We start from the raw sequence: 23318 nt of genomic DNA, 5'->3' as shown, positions 1-23318 counted from the left end.
CAACAATCTTCCCAAAATCGCATTTTAATCATTTTTAGATGACCATAGAGGGAAAGAATTGAAGTTTTTGTACAGCTTCTATGGCGAAAATTGATCAAACCGATCACACGATGCGGTGCTCGCTCGAAGTTGGAGCTATCTCGAGTCAGCTGTTGAGTACAATTTGCCATTAAAATTACACGTCCGACTGTTATGAAATTTTGGAAGACTCTCTTCGGAAAAAACAGCTCGACAACAGCTTTCCCGTGACATTTTTTACTTCAAATTGTAGTATGTTAAGGATGAATATTATAATTCACATGTGAGCCTCTATGTCTATTATATTTGGGTGAAGGGTTTACCCTCCAGCCCACTAACTAGTCTATTGCTTATACCTACAGTATAGTGAGTGAGCTAAAGGTCAATCATCAATTGGAGCGCTGTGTGTGCACTGAATAGGAAAAACGGACAGTAACTGCGTAATGATTAATCTGGCAACCTTAAACGTTTTGTGTTTGCTGGATATTGACCATTATTACGGTATGTCGCAGATAGGTTAAACTATACTTTTTCTGAATCTAAAAGGAATATATGGTGTGTTTTTTTTAGAAAATCTGGGTCAGTTTGAAATTGGACCCCATGTTGACCTTTGGTTGACCCCTACGCTCATACCCACATGGTGGATGAAATTTCGTAAGGGGGATTATTAGCCCGTAGGCCTATACTACTAGCTCAACTTTACCCTATATTTCAACTATTTTTTTTTTACAAAATGTAATCTCACCTTTTGACCCCTTTCCCCTTATCATGCTTATCATGCTTATGAAAGGTTTTCGTTTGTAGGATGTCATCGGCTTTTGGTTTTGTTCCCTTAAAATTGCTCTTAGTTTGCACATGCCAAATTTTTGGGATCTCAATTTGCAACCTGGTCTAGATCATGAAAGCCTACATGTACATGTATATTGCGAGCGCAGCGAGGAAAATTCAAGTGCATATTTAAGTGTTTCCGTAGGCCTACTGTTTTCCTAAGCTCTTTTCATGTTTTTAGAGCGTTTTATTTAAAAGGCGCCCAATGAATGTGTGCCAAAAATCTCTTACCCCCACCTTTTTGAATGGCCAAAATGTCTCCCCCAATATTACCCTCCCCCCTCAGGGCTCATACTATTTTGCACAGCCCCTAACGCGCGGGGTTTGCTTGCTGCACAATCCTAAAACCTCGGATTGAAGGTTTTCGAATAGCTCGGACACTTGACGTGCACAGGATCGACTCTTTATTAGATTGTATCCCGGGGGGGGGGCACTTCCATAACAGATATGCATCATGTGCCTCGGGATAGACCCCCTTTTTCAAACCGGCTTGTACCCAATGACCCCCCTTTTTTGTGTTATGGTCCTACCTATTACCCAATGACCCCCTTTAAAAAAAAAAATCATGTACTCAATGACCCCCTTTTTTCTATTTCCTGCTACCCAATGACCCCCCATTTTAATTCCCCAATTTAGGTGGTATTTGTGAAATAATGAGATTTCTCAAATTTCCAAGGTGGACAAGTTGTTTTTTCGCAGTTTGGCACTTATTTATGTGTACTTAATGATACTCTTTTGGCAATCCTGTACCCAATGACTCCCATTTTACAATTTGTTACCCCATAATTAATGACCATCCTTTTTTCAAAGTTTCATACCGAATGACCCCATTTTTTTTAGGTTGTGTACTGAATGACCCCATATTTTTGTAATTGTACATTTGACCTGAATGCCCCCTACTTTTAACATGGCCGAGGCACATCCCTGCCATTTCAGATAGGGAGTGCCCCCCCCCCCGGGATTGTATACTGCATGTTGCGTGTGTACTAAGAAATCAAGATGAAAAATATGCATACATTTTATGCCCATTCTAATTTCAAGAAACGTGAAATTAAGCCATTATGCACAATCTTTTCAAAAAAATTTGGGTATTATATTTTGCTTTCAAACTTGAGTTTTTGTTACATTTGTAACGTTTACACATATATCTCAACTATCGGCCAAATTCGTTGATACTTTAATGATAGTACAACTAGCAATTTGAAATAACCAGAAAAACTTACTGACCCGGCTTACTGACAGTTGTACTAACTGATAGGAGCTGATAGGCCTACATGTAGTAAAATACAAATTACTATTTTATATTTTCGGCAAAGAATGTGATAATAAATGAATAATTTGACCGAAATCGAATGCAACAGTGTTAAATTCTCTTCTCAAAAGGTCCGATTCATGATAGGAAATTATCGTTTTTGAGAAATTTTCGATCAAAACTCTTATAAAACCATAAGCCAGAGAACCCATAGGTAGTGGCGTAAACTGCCTTTTGAGATTGGCGGATGCAGTTGGCAAGAGTGAAAGGAGCGCCTCATCAAGTTCCGCTCCCAGAAGAACTTTCCTGAACAAATGCGTGTGATGTGATCATGTCAAACTGCCACGATTAAAGCTAAAATGCTCAAATATGATTTATTTTGGTCGATGACATCCCGCTATCTCTAAGGTCCGCTATCTCTAAGGTTCGCTATCTCTAAGGTTCGCTATCACTAACGTGTAAAGTCTATGGAGATCAGAATCCCGCTATCTCTAATAGAGAAAAAGGTTCGATATACCTAAAAAAAGGTCCGCTACTTCTAAGGTTCGATATCACTAATTTAGAATAAGGTTCGCTAGTTCTAAGGTTCGATATCACTAATTTAAAATAAGGTTCGCTATCATTAATTTAAAATAAGGTTCGCTATCACTAATTTTGAATAAGGTCCGCTATCACTAATTTGTTGAAGGTTCGCTATCTCTAAGGTTCGCTATCACTAATTGCAATAAAGGTCCGCTATACCTAAGGTTCGCTATCACTAATTTTGTTTACCGGTATCCCTAAGGTTCGCTATCTCTAAGGTTCGCTATCACTAATTTCGATTAAGGTTCGCTATACCTAAGGTTCGTTATCACTAATCTTAAATAAGGTCCACTATCTCTAATTTTAGATAAGGTCCGCTATCTCTAATTTCAAATAAGGTCCGCTATCTCTAATTTTAAATAAGGACCGCTATAGCGAACCTCATTTGAAATTAGAGATAGCGAACCTTATTTAAAATTACAGATAGCGAACCTTATTTAAAATTAGAGATAGCGAATCTTATTTTAAATTATAGTGATAGCGAACCTTAGAGATAGCGGACCTTATTTAAAATTAGATATAGCGAACCTTAGGGATACCGGGATTGTTAAAATTAGAGATAGCGGACCTTATTTTAAATTAGTGATAGCGAACCTTAGAGATAGCGAACCTTCAATAAATTAGTGATAGCGGACCTTTTTTTTTAAATTAGAGATAGCGAACCTTATTTAAAATTAGTGATATTGAACCTTAGAAATACCGAACCTTTTTCAAAATTAGTGATATCGAACCTTAGGTATAGCGGATCTTTTTCGTAATTAGTGATAACGAACCTTAGAGATAACGAACCTTAGAGATAGCGAACCTTAGAGATAGCGAACCGTAACCGACTACCCCTCGTCCAATATACTTAGTCGTTTTTTATTTTATCCCCCATCCTCCTCCTGGATCTCTCTACGCGTATGCCAGTACCCGGGGGTACATACGGGGACGTGCCGCGAATATGGGTAGGCTATCTGCCTTTTGGTATATCAATGACCCCAATTTTGCCTCAATCTAGCCAAAATTTCGAAATTTTCCAAAAAAAGTTGGGAAAATTTGTAAAAACTAAGACAATTTGGGTTCAATTTGGCCGAAAATTTTGACTTTTGGTATATCAATGGGTCCAAATTTCTTGAAAAATTGGTATATTTATGGGTCCACTTTCAAATTCTCAGCGGCACGTCCCTACCAAAATCAAACTTGAGTACCCCCCCCCCCCGGGTGCCAGTATGCCTAGAAATGGCTGGAATTTCCTGAAAATGTACCCTAACTTGACTTGCATACAGGATCATCTGAGCAAACTATCCGGAATCAGGAAATTTCTGAATGAAACTGAATATAATAAAAGAAAATGCATTACACATATGACACACATTTGGAAGCTCATTACAAGCAAATTTTATTAAATTTTGGACGAAAAACTGTTGTTGCCAAGCTGTACACTTTGTTTGATACATTTAAACGGGCAAATTTCTCAACGTAGAATACAAACTCAATCTCCTGATTACCATTCAGTTCAACGATTACCATTCAGAACTGGAACAGTTCAACGATAGTGCTTTTATTTAATAATAATCAAGTGTGTTTTTTGTCCCCCGCAAAACGAAAATACCATCAAGTCTGATTTTGTTACTGTTCTGCTCCCCTATAGTTAGCTAGTAGTAGGCCTACTACACTTGGAACTAAAATTTATCAACAAATCTGGGTACAATCTTGGCACCAAGATTTTTTTGAACAAAATTAAATGAGGATTTCAAATATTGTTGCTGCTTATTTTGCAAGTGGTGCCTTTTTGCTTATAACGTGAGTACTGTACATCGCAGATAGGTCAAACTATACTTTTTTTTTTAATATTAGGAAGATACTTTTAACCAAATTGGACCAACATTGAAATTTGACTCCTGTATTACCCTTTAAATCCAAAATCCACCCCCAAAACGTCTAAAACACCACTTATAAAATAAGCAAATAAGCCCCAATAATATTTGAAATCCTCATTTAATTTTGTTCACAAAAAACCTTGGTGCCAAGAGTGTAGGGCAGGCCCTACCCAAACAAATTGAAGCACCAGCAATGGTGACACATCAACTATACATGTACATGTAATAGTGAAAATGCACATATGATGATTTACTTATGTTTTATCACTGCAACTTGAGTACGGTCAACAATTATTATACCACCAAATCTAACATCCAATTTTGCTTTACTTCTGAGAAATATGCCCATGCAATTAACATGATGGATACACTTTTACAGTTAACACAGCATATTGAGCAAAGAAATACCACCATTATTACATTCTGGGGGTAGAAAGGAGGGAAAACGGGGCTCATTTGACACTCCAGTTAAGAGAAAATTAATATGTATGTTCACTGAATCATCAAGACCTCCAATTCACAGTTTGCACCTTCAATGGCAGTTCTTCACAACTCCAGTTCACCATACTACAGTTCTGTAAGACTTAATTTTCCAAACATCTTGCCAAACCCTAAACAAATGCACTCCAAAGACGAAAATTTTATGTAAATTTCATTCACGCCACAATGACAACCCAAATTTTAGTTCCTAAAACAACTTTCATTCATTCAATAACCAATATCATATGCATTATTTTCAATTAACGTCAATTTCATCAAAGCACCTGCTTGTTCCTATCAATTCATCAAGATCCACAGTTTGTTCCAATCAGTCCAATACCCTCACATGTTCCTTTAGACCCTCCATTCTGTCAGTTCCCAAAAGTCCTTATTGTAAATAAAATAAATCTGCACTGCACTCCTATCAAAAGAAAAACTGCATGCCCTCACTGCTACCCCTCCCCCATAATTTGGCCCTGGTTATATAAATAACCTGGTAAAAACTGCATCAATATGCTGCCTAACTTATTACAAATACATTAATCGGGTTTACAACACATATTAAAATGACTTCACATCCCACGATAGATAATATCATAAAATCAGATGAGTTGCTTATACAATAATATATACACACAATATACTTCCCAATTTTTGTGTTGTTCTATGAATGAAATTGTATTCATTCTCTACATTGATCACAGCATCACATGGAACGGGATATAATACTACAAATTGCACACAAATGATTCCTCTTCTGCACAGATTCAGACCACTTTGAATTTGCAAGGTGAAATGTTGATATAATTATTTGCTTCTTTGTTTGGTGCTCTATGAATGGACTGTTAACTTTACATGATCTCACACAAAAAAATTAAATGCTTGTCATGGTCTGCTTGCAAGAGCAGTGAGAGATATATGTGTCAAATTTGATTTCAATTTGGAAAATTATTTTAAGAAGCAAAAGAATGGATGCACCAGGTAGAGTGACCAGGGAGGGAGCTGAGTCAGCTGACAATGTCAATTGGGGCTCTCCACATGGGAGCGGTGATCTGCACTGATAGGCATCATTGTATACTTCTGTGGCCTGCATTGTGTACTAAACACATGTAATGCTTTCTCAGCGCAAAAATTTGATTGATTGCATTTTGTTATGCAACAGGTACAGCTGGCTTCAGTTAGGCATTGCATGACATGCATTACGTGATACGATTGTTTTCGAAATATTTCAACACTAACATCGCTACTATACAAGTCAATTATTGATCTGGATTTGCGAAGTCCACATTGATGCGGTTTAGTATCCCATAGAGAGTGCCCCATTTTATGATTTAAAATTTCATACAGAATTCTTACAATCATGTACTACTATTTGTGACACAACGAATGTGAATTTGGAGGAATCCGGAAAAGGCCTTTTGTCACTTTGATTTATATGAGAAATGTGGAACAAAGGTCACACAGGGTCAAATTTACAATACTGCATTTGAATGACGTTTACACATATTCTATCAAGTCCCAGGCTTAATATGAAAATGTAAAGGAAAATATGTTTATAGGTATTTGTTGTAACGTGATAATTTGAGAATGAACAATAGGAATTTTTGCTTTAATATCCTCTAGTGTGTGAAGGATGACAGGCACATCCACAGACAGTATCCACTATGAGAAAAATATTGGACCTGCCTATCCTCTATGACATGACAGAGAATAGCAAAAACAAAAATTCCTATAGTTTTCTCTCATTCCTACTTAGTTAAATAATATTTAACTGTAAATTATTTTATTTAGCAAAAATTACATTGCCGTCATAAAAAGTCAACTTTTTCTACAATAAATGCAACTTATGGTAAACAATATATACAGAGAAACTGGCCAGGTAATAATATTAAATGAAGAAGAGCAGCAAAGAAAATTAGGCTGAAGTGGGATTCGAACCGGAGACCTCAGTGATCCCAATTACCAATATCTTTGCTTGACCGCTGGTCAGAGCCATGAAACCGTGCTGTCGTGTGACCAGAGATCACACCAACATTACGATACAACCAGGGAAGCGACAGTAGAGGGGATCGGTGATTACTTGGGTTAATGCAATCGCGTGCATGTATTACACACTAAGCCTATATATGCCTACAACGCAGTGCATTTCACGCTCCTCAACAAGAATGTTATACCTTATCAATACTTGTGATGATGTTGTGTCATCTACGGCCTGATAGACGACACCAGAAATCATGCGATTATCCAATCAGATTTTGCGTCTGCAAACTAGACCATACCGGGTGTATCAAAATAACTGCCCATCAACTTTGCTGTCTAAAATGAAGCGCCTGCTCCTCCCAAATTCAACATTAGATGCTCTTGGAATTCCTACAATTTATAGTTACATGACCGTTTATAATATTACATAAATCTACAAATAAGATGGATGTTAAACTGCTTGCCATTTTGTTGGGACATTCTAGTCCATACTCACTGGATATTGATGGGTACCAATCATTTTAATACACCCTGTACCTAATGAATAAGAATGTGTATTTTATGTGATGAGACAAACTAATTTTCAATTATTCATAACATTTCACAAGAAGGAATGATGTGCAATTTGATTAATATTGATTAATTGTCCATCAAAGTAAAAATCATTCTAGTTATACTTTAAGGGGGTACTACACCCCTGCCCAATTCTGTGCCTATTTTTGCATTTTTCTCAAAAATTATAGCATATTGGTAACAAGTAAGATATGTATATTATTTTATTTCAGCACAGACAACAGTTGTGGAGTTACAGTTAAAAATGAGGGAAACCCAATATTTGATCAATAAATCAATAACTACTTGCCATGAGTTACTGATTTTTCAGTGCAGTAGTTGTAGTCTTTGCCCAGGGTTCGGTTTTTGCCGGCAAAAACCTGTTTTTGCCGGCAAGGGTGGCAAAAACTGGCAAAAACCTGTTTTTGCCAGTTTTTGCCTGGTTTAAACCGGCAAAAACTGGCAAAAACTCACATATAGTCACTCAAATATAAAAAAGTAACACAGAAAGCTCATAAACAGTAACACAAAACTTTTAATGAATCATTCAACATATTGTTTGTCTCATCAAGTCCTTAAAATGAAAAAGTTTTGAATATGATATATGACACATTTTGGTTAAATGCACTTGAGCAATAAAAATGCATGCCTTTAATTTCTTAATATGGTACTTGTAATTACAAAACCTGGCCTTGTTACACTCAGGAAAATATTTTCGTAACTTAATAATTTGTTTTGAGATGAGAAAACTGAGCTATAAAATCACTTTTTTAGTTTTTGCCATTTTTGCCGGCAAAAACTGGCAAAAACTGTTTTTGCCAAGCGGTTAAAACCACGGTTAAAACCGCGGTTTTTTCCACTTGCGGCAAAAACCTGCGAACCCTGTCTTTGCCCCTATAATATACATATCTTACTTGTCACCAATGCGCTATAATTTTTGAGAAAAATGTAAACATAGGCACAAAATTGGCCAGGGGTGTAGTACCCCCTTAACCTAAATAGAGGTAAAATCAGTTTCAAACAGAAAGCAATCCTAGTCAATACTCAATATACTCTAATCTGCAAATCTAAGCATTTTGTCAGCACAGATGTCCATACTTCTGTATCACCTCTAGTTTGACATCCACCAATCAGTTGTGATCTCAACTACCTGCTAATAGTACAATTATAATCAAGATAAGATTCAAAATTTTACAAGTATTTCTTCAAGACGTACTTACTAACACATTACTTGGGGTCCTGCCCCTATCGATGTTAAAAGAATGAATAAAAGGATTTGCACATTACATCCATAATAATAGAAACCGTACAATATGTTTGATTGATTTTTGCTTCTTATTCAACTTTATTGAGGACACTCCTTCATGATGTCCTACTTTTTCCAAATAGTTCAAGATTTAAGTTCAACAGGTAGAAATTGTGACATTGATATACAAGTTTTATCATAATGAAACATTTACACAAACACATTAATAAAGCTTTGAAAAGGTGGATGATTCATAACCCGATGAAGACCATGCAATAACATTATAAGCCATACACAGACATAAACTTAGCCCTTCTATCTAAAACAGGTTGATCATTTTGATCATAAACGGTATTTCCTTGTTAGCCTTGCTACACCCACAAGTAAAAAGGGAGTTGATGTTTGGGTGTAGTTGTATATTCAAATCTATATTTTTAAGACTAAACTCTTACGTATAATGGTAGTTGGACATCGGAATATAAGTTCAATGTATTGGTAACTAGAACGAATTATTTACCAAAGCATAAATCATTTTTAAAGTAATATACTATTTTGCCAAAATTTCTCTGAATGATACTTGATGTTGTGAACAGATAAGAGGACACTTTGCATCATGTAAGGCAAATCACAGCAACATATCCCAAACTAACAAACCTACATCAACCCATTGGTTAAAGGTACTATCAGTGATTTGCGAAATCAGAAAATCTAAAAACAATCACCTTTTTGAATCAGATTTTTGCAATTTGGGTATAGTATGCTAATATACTATGCAAGTGATAAGACTTAAAGCAGCCTAGAAAGGGTAAGACTTAACATTTTAGTCAATGTTAAAGACTAATTGCAGCAACACACAGTTTCATTTTTTTTTATTAACACTGTTTTAATTTTTTACTGCTGTCATGAAAAAAAAAAAAAAAACACTTCATGAGAATTTGCGTCTTATCCTTTACTTTTTAAGTTATTCCTAAGAAATTCAAATTTATATTTTATGATTTTCATGGGATCATTGACAGTCTCTTTAACTTTTAACATAGTTCAGAACATGAGCATTTTAGTGGGTTTTATCCAGGACACAGATCTAAATATACAAAAGACTTTTCTTGTATGGAACAGATGCAGATCATAAGAGACTCATATGAAAAGGCGGGCTTAATTATAAGAGTTATCTCTAGGTTTGAAGATATATATCATAAGCATTTTACAAAATTATATACATAGCACTAAACAAGTCTCTGAATATCTCAATGCATGATTTTATATATTTATACCTTTAATTTGATGCGTTGGTTCATTTAGAGGAAAAGTACAGAACGGAAACAAATTATATCAAAAATAGGTGGAATATTTTAAATACTGTTTAATTCAATATAATGAATATTTCTGATGATCGACACTGAATCATTACAACAACAAAATACTTTATAGTAATATGAAAGTATTAAAACAAATGTCTGCTTCAAAACAAAAAGAGACATTACATTTCTTCAAGTTGACGGGTCTCAGGCAAAGTTATGGTCAAAATGAATGGTCAAAGAAATGGGCTATTCCAGTTGAAATCCAGACACCCCTATGGAAGACATGACCTATGGAAGACATGACCTTAATCTTCCACACAGGTAGTGTGATATCAAATGAGGTTATCTGAGTGGGTGGCTCTATTTGAAATCTATACCCCCTGTGTGGAGATTATGGTCATATCTTCAATAGGGGCTGTATGGATCAAATAGCCCAACCCTAAGTAATAAATGCATGCTGAAGTGGAAATATTAATCTGGCTTGGTAGCTCGCTTAGCTATACCAGTGTAAATGTATAAAAATATATTTGTAAAACTACAACCAAAACAACAAAGGAAGGAGAATAATTATGAGATCTGTTTATAACACTCAACCATCACTTTTACTGGCACTTAAATTACTGGTACATATGGACTAATATTGACATAATATTTAATGTACAATTTTGATGACCTATGACCCCTCAGAGTTTTTTCGAAAATTTGGCACCTGGGCCAAATTCGTGACACTCGGTATGTGATACGCAATGGACATATCACACGATGTACATATTAAAATAAGGTTAATAGTCTATTCATGCATGACATATGACTGTCATAAGTTTACGACGAGTTTTGGGACCTGGGCCATGATTTGTTAGGCCATGTACATGTATGTATGGTCATGTATGTATGACTTTACACTTCTGGCCAATGAACCTTGAAGTTGAACTTCCTTTAGGCGATGAAAAAAACCCTGTTCTTTGGGCGGACGGACTATTCAAGTAGGGTCGGTCAGTCAGGTGTTTTTTGTTTTTTGAGCAAATGGTTCTTCAGTCACCAAAATGTGTAAAATAATAATATATAACTAGTTCTTTGCAATTTTTCCCTCGTTTCCAAACAGATGATTTTACCTGCATACAATAATTTCCATTATTAAAACTCAGTCCACTTTTGGCCAAGAAACAGCTGATTTTACATGCATACAGCAAAATTAGCAAAAAAAATCTATAACACGGACACTGGGTTGGTCGGGCCCGTAGAACAGGGTTTTTTTTGTCACCTTACTACATATAGACTTAATTTCAACACGGAGGCCCAATTCAACATACAATGTTGCATGCTTGGTTTGTCACTATACATGACAGATATTATGTTTATGAACTTAACAGGAACATGTATATTTCTCACAAAATTGTCTGTGATTTACAATGGTATTGAAAACACAGAATTGATATTTCCTTCAAAGAAGAGTGGCAGGTGTTAGCAGGAGCATTTATTATAGACAGAATGGTTGGACAATTTCAACACAGCATGAATGTAAGCTAGGGCAACTGCTTACAAGTAACATCACAACATAATGATCAATTGAAATGTTTTTGCCTTCATAGTGACTTTAGGTTGATATGACAAACTTGGAGCATCCGCTATGCTATAGGTATATGCACAAGAAAAGCCCACAGAGCACATGCAAAACAAATAGTTATTACATTTTCCATAATGAAAACAAATATTGTATATATATATCATTACGTAACAGTACTGTTAACAATGTTATGACTACTGATTATAAAGAGTTAATTACAAAGAACCCTTCTCTTGTTTTAACTTAAGCATGACAAAGTGTGTAAACTTATTAACCACTCACTTGGGTGGTGATCATAACTAATGTGTTACTTTAAATAACACACTTCCCCTACAAAATGGGTGTCATCTGCAGAACCAATGCAACACACATGAGCTTATACAGCCAAAATTACATCAAATACCAAAACAGAACATTACTACAAATCAAAGCACCATTTTTTTTCAAATGATATTCAACCCCAGATGATTATTTCCTGAAGTTGACAATACTTTGCAGTATAGTATACACTAGATACATTAAGAAACATCCCTGAATAGTACTTGTTACAACTATCTATCAAAGGTCACAGGTCAATTGGGCCTACGGCATGTGTAGCCGAGATTGAGTCTAAGTGTACGAGATTGAGTGGTTGGTGCTGATCAGTTATGTAGTCTGTCTCTTTTAGTTGAGAGTAATGCCATGTTGGATTTTGCAGCGCCAAATTTGAATCACGCATGCTAACCTAATCCTGCAGGTCGTATACATATGCTTAGAAGGTCATTTTGTATATGTGACATGTCATGTCAAAAGCAGACACTTTTGGGCAGGATCGTAAATGGAGAACTAGCCAAAAATCTGCCCGGTGGTGATTTTTTCACAATTTGGGTGCGTTGCGAATTTGTGATGTTATTAACGTTTAAAATATTGTCTGATAGTTTCAGACTGGAATATTACTGGCATCTGGTATTTTTTGAGACATTTTTGAAGATAAAGTCCTTTGTAAGAATCAGGATTGATTGTTATGTGTGACAAAATTCTAGCCTTGATAGAATCAGCACCCTCCATTTCTTTCATATTGCATTTGATCTGATCTGGCTAAGCATTTCCACTGCAATACTGTTATAACAAGAACTATTCAAAAGATGTAGTTTCTTATTGCACCTGTGTATTTACTTGAATATAAGAGATTTATACATCTGGGTTTTCATAAAGTTTTGTACTTATCGGTGGCTTGAACCAGAAGTGATATAGTCCCTGTCTCTTTGGAGGAATGACCGGCATCAGGAACCACAAAAATCTCAGCTTTCTTCAGTTTCTGTAACAGCAATGTTATGCATATATTGAAATGGTTAGATATGGTTAGACCTGAGGGTACAAATCAAACGATAATGATATATAAAACCCTAGCTCTACCAGAAAGACAATTAGCAAATAATTATATTAGTTAGCAGTTTTCCCTTGCATACCAATGTCAGCATCTGCAGCACTAGAGGTTATCCATGTTCTATAGGCTGTATATCCTATCAGCAACTGCTATACCTTGTTTAAGATTTTCAAAAGAAGTACTTACATGTGCAACCATGACTGTTTCAAAATAGCCCGCCAAAGTCATGCAAGTATCTCCGAGGTTGTGCATTGAATAGTTCTACATGAGGAATACTACAGGAACCTGCGCCTTTTGTTTGAAGTCACACATGAGTAACGTGGATAACCTCTATAACAAGTTTTTAGACACACTTGAAAAACCTGTAGCACTTGCACCATTGCTAGCAACAAGGACCACACTGGTTCATTGTGACTGCCCTGGAAAATTTAGTCAACCGGACCTGACACTCCTTATCGCCAGTCTGACTACATAATAATACTACTAGCATTTGACCACTAGCAATTCATCTTTCAATCAGCACAGAGGTCCTGCATGCTGTTATTGACTTCAAATAAATTAGGATTCAAACTAGTGTTAAATACTGTAATGCAGTCTATTCAGTGAGCGGTTAGGTCCTTAATTTAGGATCAATCCGTGGTGCACATTATATATCTTGTTGATGTACTCATCAAAATATTGCACAAAAACCTCAAAATCACTGCATGTGGTCTTTCTGCTAGAATATACAGAGACATTTATATCATGAGCTCTCACATTGTAAATCTTGTATGGAAATTACATAGGTAACTGAAAAACTTAATTTGTCACAAAAAACTGCAGACAAATACCTATAAAATGTACAACTTTATATCGTCGTCTGCATCACATCTCAAAAAGATGCTTTAAATGTGATTTTTTTTCTATTATTGTAAAATTAATTTGATATATTAATTTTTTATCACACTATATTACAATCCCATGTCCATTCATAAAGAAAGGAGCATGCTGAAATATAAAATAACAATATAAAATACAACAAGGATAATAAAAATCAGACAATGCAGCCTTTTGAAATATGATAGTGTACAGATGTGGGCAATGTTATTTGTGTATTCAATAGGCATAGATTTCTACCACTACGTAGACTTGTAGAGATGTCATGTTGATGGAATTATACTACCATAAAAACATGATAGTTAGCATATGTGCTTACTTTCATGCGCTTTTGAAAGTCTGGTGCTTTACCAACTGAGCTAATGCGGTCACAAATTTGCAGGTTTACTTGTTCATATAGAACTATGTGTATCAATGATTTGCTCAAAACCCTTTACACTTTTGTGGATGGGGCACTTAATGTTTGCATGTTTTAAAAGCGCTCAACAGTAAGCACATATGCTAACTGTTGCGTTTGTACGGTATATCACTGTACCTTGATCAGAATAAACTTACCCTATATAACCTCCATGCCATCTCCGGTGGACATACCATATCGTATCGTCCCTGTACAATAGTGGTGGGAATGTTGAGAATCTTGTTGGTATTCTTCAGAATGTACTCATCAGCAAGCCAACCTTTGTTGATGAAGTAGTGACTGAATTGAAAGAAAGGAAAAACATGTTATCATTAATATTAGGGATTAAGTACTGACATAATTTCCTGAAACTGCTTTAACATTTCCTGAAATGTGTATTTCCCTATACTTAGCACAGGGAAGATCCAAACAAAATTTCCTGAAATCAGGAAATTTCCTGAAGATATACATCATTGTATTATTATTGTTTACCTCTTACAAAAATCTCAAAGTGTGCTGTTTATTGTAGACATCAAAATCAGCCATTGTGATGTTTACCACAGAAGATCCAAACACAAATACTGTAAGCCCATATTTTTTGGAAAGTTTTATCTTCGCATATTTTGTGGTTAATGTAAAAGCCTGCCAAATAAGATTTGAGGGGAGGGGTAACAATAACATTCTTTGTTTCAGGAGGGTTAATGTTGGGCTATGATTAGACAAAAACTCTAATTCCTTCAAGCTTATCATCTCAAATGTAGTAAACTAACCATTCAATCCTGGCAAACTGTAAGACCCAAAGGTCCTCTTCTGTTTTCTTTAAGTTGGCTGGCTCAAAAATCAATTTGGAGGTGGCACTCTCCCAGCGGCTCCAGGCTCTGGCACAATGCAACTTTTCTTGCTCATCCTCTCCAGTTAGTCGCTGTAGAAAGCTTCTACCAAGCGACCTCTTTTCATCCTGTATTTCAAAACATAGTAAGTGAATTTTAAGCTTAGGTCATTTACATTGATGATCTGATGGCAAAGTTTACAAAGAACTCTGGAATTCAGATTTCAGAATTAAGAAAACTTTTCATTGGATGTTGCTGTAGCGTTTTGTATTTCATATCTTGATGATGCAACAGCGAATATGGTTCAATTTCATCGCATGCTAGATCGTCTTTATTTAAAAGACCTTTGACCTCCACTTCCAGCACACCTGTGAAGTTTCATGTCAATATTCTAATCCCTTTGATACTATCCTAAATGTGCAATTGAAGGTCCCATTATACTTAAGAGGTTAATGACTGTGTATCAGTTGTTGTTTTTAGGGTATTGTGAAAAATCTAAACATTTTGCTTTTGGGAACCGAGGAATATCCTGAGGGGTGCAGCCCCGAAGATAATTCATTCATCTTTCAGGCCTAATACGGTATATATACCTCACAGGACCAATGAGTCTATGAGAAAAATGTGGGCATTACACTGGCAAGACCAAGTGGAGATGAGATCAGACCATCCTCCTATAAAATGGTCAATTTGATGTGTCAACTTGATGTGACTCTTCAGTTGATGTTATTGTTATTGCAGTGAGGAGTCAGTTTGAGATTTGATTTGTTTCGGCATTGAATGATACCATTATTTCAAATATAAATATTTCCCAAACTGAAAACCAAAGGCAATTTTCTGAAATGGGCACCTACTTTGATTTGATATTTTTACATACCTCAGGAATTGGATCAATATATTCTTCATAGAAGTCAGGATAAAATAGGCTTGTTCCTTCCTGGTACAGCCAATTGATTTCTTTTCTGAAATGACAACAAACAAACGACTCTTATTACACGTTTCCCTAGTAACCATGAAATAGCTCCCATTTTAGCCGCTTGACTGGGAGCTACTTTTCTCCTGACAGAAAGTCACAATATCTAATTTGCATGCCAAAATACATGTTGCAATAACTCTTGGTTGGTTACAAGTAGCTCCTGGTTCACACCTTAATATAATTGGGCTTACTTTTTCACAAAAGAAAAGCCTGCTAGAGACCCTGCTATGTTTATCCTTGGTGTCAATTTAGTCTTTGAATTTTGCGACTGCAATTGTATGAAAACATGCAAAACTGCAGGTTTTTGCCCCTTTTCCCTCAAAAGTTGCAAAATATCAACATCTTACTTTTATTGCCACTTTGCTAGTTAGGTCCAATGAAAGCATTATGATTGGGTGAATTTGATTTTGTAAAACGGGATAGTATTTGATTGGAATCGGGAGAGAGGTTGAATAGAGTAATATACTTACTGTGTACACAAAAAGATTCCTCTCAAAACCAAGGCTTTGACTCTATCCGGATAAGTTTCAGCATAGAGCAGTGCCAGTGTAGAACCCCAGCTGCCTCCAAATACAACCCATTTCTCCACACGTAGGTGTTTTCTAAGCACTTCTAGATCCTCTACCAAATGCCAAGTTGTATTCTCTTGGAGTTCTGCAGCAGGCGTGGATTTGCCAGCACCTCTTTGGTCCAGTAAGATGATGCGATATGCTTTTGGGTCGAAGTAACCCCTGTCAAGTTCCATGCATCCGCCGCCAGGTCCACCATGACTACATGGAGAACAAATGAAACAGAATCAATGTATACATGGTTAATATAAAAGTCCTCATACTACTGTTCAAAGTCCACATGCCTTCCTTGGGCCAGTAAAGTAAAATAAAATTTTGTAATTTTCTCAAAATGTTCATTTTAGTTAGATTTCTTGCCTTGCATCATTTCCTTTCTGAAACTATATACCTTTATGATCATTATACATACAATAAAAAACAATATCTAAATTACTGCCTGAAGAAGGGCATATGAACTATTTGTATATTTAGTCAGGGCCCTAACAGTGCATTGTAGTTACATGTACATGAATTTAATAGTATCATCAATGGTTATATACAGTCCCTCTAAAATTAATGAACCTAAAATTCATTAAATCAACTGGTGCGGTATGTATGTAAGCTGCTGTGCTGTTTTGCTTGTGATTTATGTCGGAACACAGAAAATGGTCTTTCAAATGTCAAGTGGTAATGCTGAATTAATTTCTCATGGACTTCCAGGATTTATCCAACATGTATGACAGACAAACAAATGTGCAAACAAATGAACAAAGTCAAAGTACAAATTGCTTTTGAACACAAGTTTTCTGATTCCTTGTATAGGATACATGTAGGCCTATATACATTACTACAAAATCATGTTCGATTTACTGTTCATGGTAATTATTTTGAACAAGTTTTATGATCAAGCAGATGGATAGGATGAACAAAATACATGCATGAACCATTTATAGTCAGACAGGACCATCTGCTGAAACAGTCCAGTTTATTTCCTTTTATGCATGACTATATGTCACTAGTACATCTGACCAGCTTCTAAAATGAGTTAGGGGCACATTTGGTATAAATTCTAAAGTAACCAAACTACCATCTTGTGTACATCTGATGGGGGTGGTGTCTTCGTAACACTCAGGAATGTCATGATAGGTACTCATGAGGTTAAGCTATAGACACTAACTGCATAATTGTTTGGGTGCACATTCAATGGGCAAGGTGTAAAGACATGCTAATTGGAGCATTTTACAAGACTCTCATGAGATGCTATGCCCATGAATGCAGGGCTCAAATTAACCGAAGGCCACCAAGGCAGTGGCCTCCAGTGCCCTTGGACTAGTCATTGATGCCTCAGCACTGCTTCAAGTTTCAAAGCATTCTTCAGCACTAAATGGCATTGATGCCTTTGCAAAGGATTTGTTGATGGCCTTGAAATGGGTGCCCTACAAAGTTCCTAATTCGAGCCCTGTATGAATGATATGATAACATCACCAAAGCTCCTAAAAACTAAGCCAAGAAAAATTTACAAATATCAAACCTAATATGTGACTCCTCGCCACAACTGAGCCCGGATGTCGCCAATCATCATTTTTGAGATATTCAACCAAAATATTCTGCTTGAAATTAGCTTTAAAATGATGTATATCATGTCTATAGTACTTGACATTTAAGTAGTGAAAAATCAATAAAACAGTCAATAAATCCTTTCTTTCCTATTGTTTATTGTCAAGTTCGATGGAGCATATCTCAATAGTGGCACTGGCGACATCCGGGCTCAGTTGTGGCGAGGAGTCACATATATGAAAGGCTAAAAGAAGATTTTTACAGCAGAAAATTCTTCCATTGTGGAAGTCACGTGGAATGCATGCACACAGAGTGGTTTTTATAGTGAGCTTTAGTGAGACTTAGTTGGGTTAGGGTTAGTAATGACAGCATAGGCATTCCTGCTCTTAGAAACAGCGGCTTGCTCATAACCAAGTAATGAAAGCTGACAATTCTGAACCACCAGTTTGAGTCTGTGTTTGAGTCTTTTTATACGACTGCTATAAATCAGTTTTTAATTTTAAATCTTTGTTTACAAAAGTTTGGCTATTTTGAGAAATTTTGAAAACTCTTCCTGTAATAATTCAATGGGATTTCAAGATGACAAAAATTGCATTTATAAGTCAAAAATGCTTTGTTGGAAAAAATTAAAACTTGGCAAGTAAGGTTTTCTTATCAATACACACATCCTATACCATTTTCAAGGAGTTCTATGCATGACACTGTAGCCGATAAAGCCACCTTAACATGTGTTGAAAAAAAAAATGTCACTGCTTACCTACCAAAAACTTAACTTCAAACTCTAGCCTCTGGGATCAAATGCGTAAGTATCGTGTGCAAATTCGAAGAGTTCTCAAACAAGGATTACGTTTTTCATGACATGACACGACTTGCTCAAGAAGTCTAGCTTCGAATTTAGTCAGTGACCACCGATAGCTGCACATAATATTGAGGCTAGAGTACCAAAATGCCGCGCTGTTGCGTGAATCTACAGCACCTTCAGTAAGACGGCCTGAAACAATACCAGCAAATTAAGCATTTCTCCCAGGCATTTCTAGATGATTTCAAGAACACCACCGCGCATGCGTAAGACCTTTTTAGCCTACGTCTCATAAACTACTATCGGATCGTTGAAACAAGAAAACCTCATCAAGAATTCACTCACCTTCCTACACCACCAGTTGAAATAAAACTCAAAATTTCCCATGTTATTCCTCAACAAAACATTTAACTTCATTAATAAACTAGCCCCCACAACAAAGGTTGGTAAATAAAGAATATTATCAAGACCAAGTTTGATATAATATTGGATGGCTGAGCATGATACCATAACATATCGGATGAGTCATAAAAATATCGGACGAGCCAACGGCGAGTTCGATATTTGTATGACGAATCCGATATGTTATGGTATCATGCAAATAAGCTATCAATATTATCATTATTAGGTTTTCTTAACTCCTAATAACCCTGAAAACATAATAATGAAGTGAATCGGTGAGTGCGTTGGAGCTGTAGAGTGGATTAATGAATTTGCTTCCGCCCGGACAGCCAAACTAAGTAACAAACAACCAGGCAACCATCTGGATGATAACATAAGCCCACATATATGTGGGGCCAAAATTGAAATCCTAGTATGACCAGTTTTGTTTGATAAATGCCAACAAAAGGTAATTTTTCTCACGAGCAGAACACACATGGGCAAAATGGTGGCTCTAATGCTGGTTTCATACTTTCACATGTCGCTTGCCGCTGATCGGCATGACACATGAGCAGTGTGCACAGCTAAACGGACATGAACAATCAGAACAAGGCTTACGATTAGCTGATACGTCATCGCATTGTATAAAATTAGTCTCAGGCCAGACTGTATGTGGCTATCACGGGTTTGTTAGGATCGACGAGCGTCAGATCGACAAAATCTGGTAGTGTAGGAGACTATCATCATGACACCCACATGAGTACGGAAGAAATATTCATTAATTAACGGAACTGATCAGATGCAATGTGGCCATTTCTATGTTTGTACCGGGCATTCTTCGACATGGAGACTGCTACAAATTCGTCCAAAGGTAAGCAAAGGGTTGGGGATTGCATTTTTAACTATGACTAAACTGTTTTGGAGTTGAGGACCGCTAAAAGTAGACCATTTTGGGGGCTGTATTTGGTGTACATGTCACATTTTGAACAGAGTAAAAAACGACCATTACTTTGCACTTGCGAGAGAGATTCGCTTTACCACGCTGCAATACTATGTATTGCATGCGTGAGCCACACTTAAATCTACAGTAGAACACATTTAATACAGCCTGACATAGCGTGACGCCATTTTGCGTACACTGCGTGATATGTACGCCAGCGTATGCGACTGTGCATGCGCAACGAAGTGAATCCAACCATGCCAATGCACTCGTGATTGGTTAGTATTGTATTCAAATTCCAAGGTTGTGTGTTCGTGTTGTAGTTTGAAATACGCAATAGGCCTATATGATTGCAGTTGGATCGTGCACAGCTGTTGAAACCTGTGTTCATTCAATTGAAATTCCTAGTATAGTATAGAAATTGATGAAGCATGACACTGTGAAATGCAATGGAAGTTTAGAAGTAAACACAGCTGTTCACGACGGGTGATCGGTCGCATCAAAAATGTTGCTTAATTCTCGGACATGACACATACAATATGAAAGCAAAGAGCATCCACAAGCATTCGACATGACAATGTAAACTAGTAAATTACACACAACTCGAAAAAAATTGAAACCAATCATGCTATATAATTTAGTATTTACAGCTGCAGCCAAGTCGCTTAGGTTGGAGCTTCTGTGAAGTAGGAGTGCACATTGACATGACACTAGTCACATACTTTTGTGACTTGTCCGAGACTTAAATAGCAACAGCAGTCAGTCAGTGGTCATCATGCTCATGCCAGTTCTGAGTGCCTGAGTAACTTTTGTCTAACCAAATTTAACAGAACATTTTTTGCTTGAGAAGTCTATAGCCACGAATTTGCTCACGCAGGGTCAGAATTTCTGTGTGAATCAGAGAATCGATTCTTGCAAAGATTTGCGTTTACAAACAAATTTATTCTGCAAGAATCAAGATTGATTCTCGCACTGTCAAACAAAATTCTGACCCTGACACCGATAGCTTCACTATCGTGGATAGGGACCTCTGCATTCAAAATCTAGTCAGATTTGCTGAAGCATGACACCGCGTAAAGCAATGGAAGTTCAGAGGTAAATACTGCCGATCACGATGGGCGATCGCATCCAAAATTTTGCTAAAATTGCACTTCAACAAAATTTTAGACTTTTCATGATATTTTACTCAAAAGATACAATATCGAAATAACCTTTATCGAAATTTCAACATTTACATTATAAACAGAATCTAGATAACATCCGTGGTAAAAAATGTCAATGCTGACCGACCGAAAAACTATAGCAATGTACTCTATAGAAAAATTATAAAAAATCTTAATTTCAGGGTCATGGGTTCGAGTCCCGGCAGGACCGGAAGTGGCACAAGGTCAAGAGGCGCAGGATACTTCCGTGAGGGGTTTGAGACATAAATGGTGGCAGCGATGGGATCAAGTCATTTAGATGGCGTGGGTTCGTATCCCACCGCTGCCACCTAAATTTTTGTCACAAACCCCTCACGGAAGTATCCTGCGCCTGCTAGCCACTTCCGCCCTGCCGGCACTCGAACCCACGACTCCTGGGTTTAAGAGGCGAGCTGCTAGCGTATAGCTATAGACCAAAAGAGGACTTCCCCGTCAGGTCTATAACACTAACGCACTTATACCTCCGTGACAATATGTATACGCATTGTAACAAATTTCAAGCGTTCTCATCAAATGCATAACAATCATTCGCAAATACAATGCTTCATTTCTCGTGTAAAGTCTAAAGACATGACATGCACTGGCAATTGCAATCAGCTGTTATTCTGTTTGGGGGTGTGTCAATTGCAATCAATTCTATTCATGTCATGTGACATGTCACGTCAATCTGAAACGATTTTCTACCTCAAATAACCTTCACTAATTTTAAAATTCCATAAACAATCATATTTAGTTTACTAAAGTACACTTTATTTACTAACATGAATACAACCGGGTTTCCATCTGGCTTTCCGGACTGCTCGTAATATATCGCGTGAATATCATCGACGTGAAGTCGGCCCGTATCATACGGCTCGCATATCGGGTATAACGTACGCGAACTTTCATTAGAAGACATGATTTGAGGATTTGGTGCTGCTCGAGAGCATGTAGTACAATAATGCTGAAGTTGTGTGCAATATGAAGCAGTAAGTTTGCGTGAAATAACTTGAAATATTGGGTTGAAAGCTGGTCTAATTTTAGTAATCATCTCATGGTGAGAGCTGTCATATTGGATCGCCTGTCAGTAAACAATCTACTAGTCATGGGCGATGTGCGATATACGATGTCAATGTAACATTTTGCTTGAATTCGTTCGTTCGTTCGTTCGTTCGTTCGTTCGTTCGTTCGTTCGTTCGTTCGTTCGTTCGTTCATTCATTCATTCATTCATTGTCTGCATCATTTTCTGGAGTTGGTCACTTTTAGGTATTAGGGAACAACCCAAAAGTTCGATGAAGCCCTATAAATGAAAGTCCTTTCGTTAGAAGGCTAACCCCCTCCCGGGGGGGGGGGGGGTCTCAAGTTTGGTTTTGGTAGGGACGTGCCGCTGAGATTTTGGAAGTGGACCCATAAATATACCAATTTTTCAAGAAATTTGGACCCATTGATATACCAAAAGTCGAAATTTTCAGCCGAATTTAACCAAAATTGTCTTAGTTTTTAAAAATTTTCCCAAAATTTTGGGAAAATTTTGAAAATTTTGGCTAGATTAAGGAAAAATTGGGCTGTTTTTCGAAAAAATTTAGAAAATTTTGAAAAAAGGACCCATTCATATACCAAAATAGGCTTTGAAAAGGGGGTCATTGATAGGCCTATACCAGAAGGCGGAAAATGCTACCCATGTTTGCGGCACGTCCCCGTATGGTCATTTGTACTGAGTACCCCCCTCCGGGAACCCCCTCCCCCCCCTTTATACAAGTGACAAATATAAAAAATTCCAACCCGTATTCAATAGATACAGGGGCCA

General features: G+C 36.8%; 1 protein-coding gene across 1 annotated transcript; it reads right to left on the bottom strand.

Moving 5' to 3' along the window:
- Positions 1-12619: 12619 nt before the first annotated feature.
- LOC140151205 (probable proline iminopeptidase) lies at positions 12620-22604 on the bottom strand. The gene is made up of 6 exons (XM_072173463.1): positions 22293-22604; positions 16575-16874; positions 16006-16090; positions 15072-15259; positions 14460-14601; positions 12620-12959 (listed from the first exon to the last, which is right to left on the bottom strand). Exons 1-6 carry the CDS (start codon positions 22559-22561, stop codon positions 12849-12851), a joined length of 1095 nt encoding a protein of 364 aa, XP_072029564.1. The 5' UTR covers positions 22562-22604; the 3' UTR covers positions 12620-12848.
- Positions 22605-23318: the final 714 nt, after the last annotated feature.

This window comes from Amphiura filiformis, chromosome 4 (assembly GCF_039555335.1).
Source record: "Amphiura filiformis chromosome 4, Afil_fr2py, whole genome shotgun sequence".
NCBI classification, from domain to species: Eukaryota; Metazoa; Echinodermata; class Ophiuroidea; order Amphilepidida; family Amphiuridae; genus Amphiura; species Amphiura filiformis.
The sequence above is the reverse complement of the archived record's forward strand: the minus strand, read 5'-3'. Positions and strand labels throughout refer to the sequence as shown.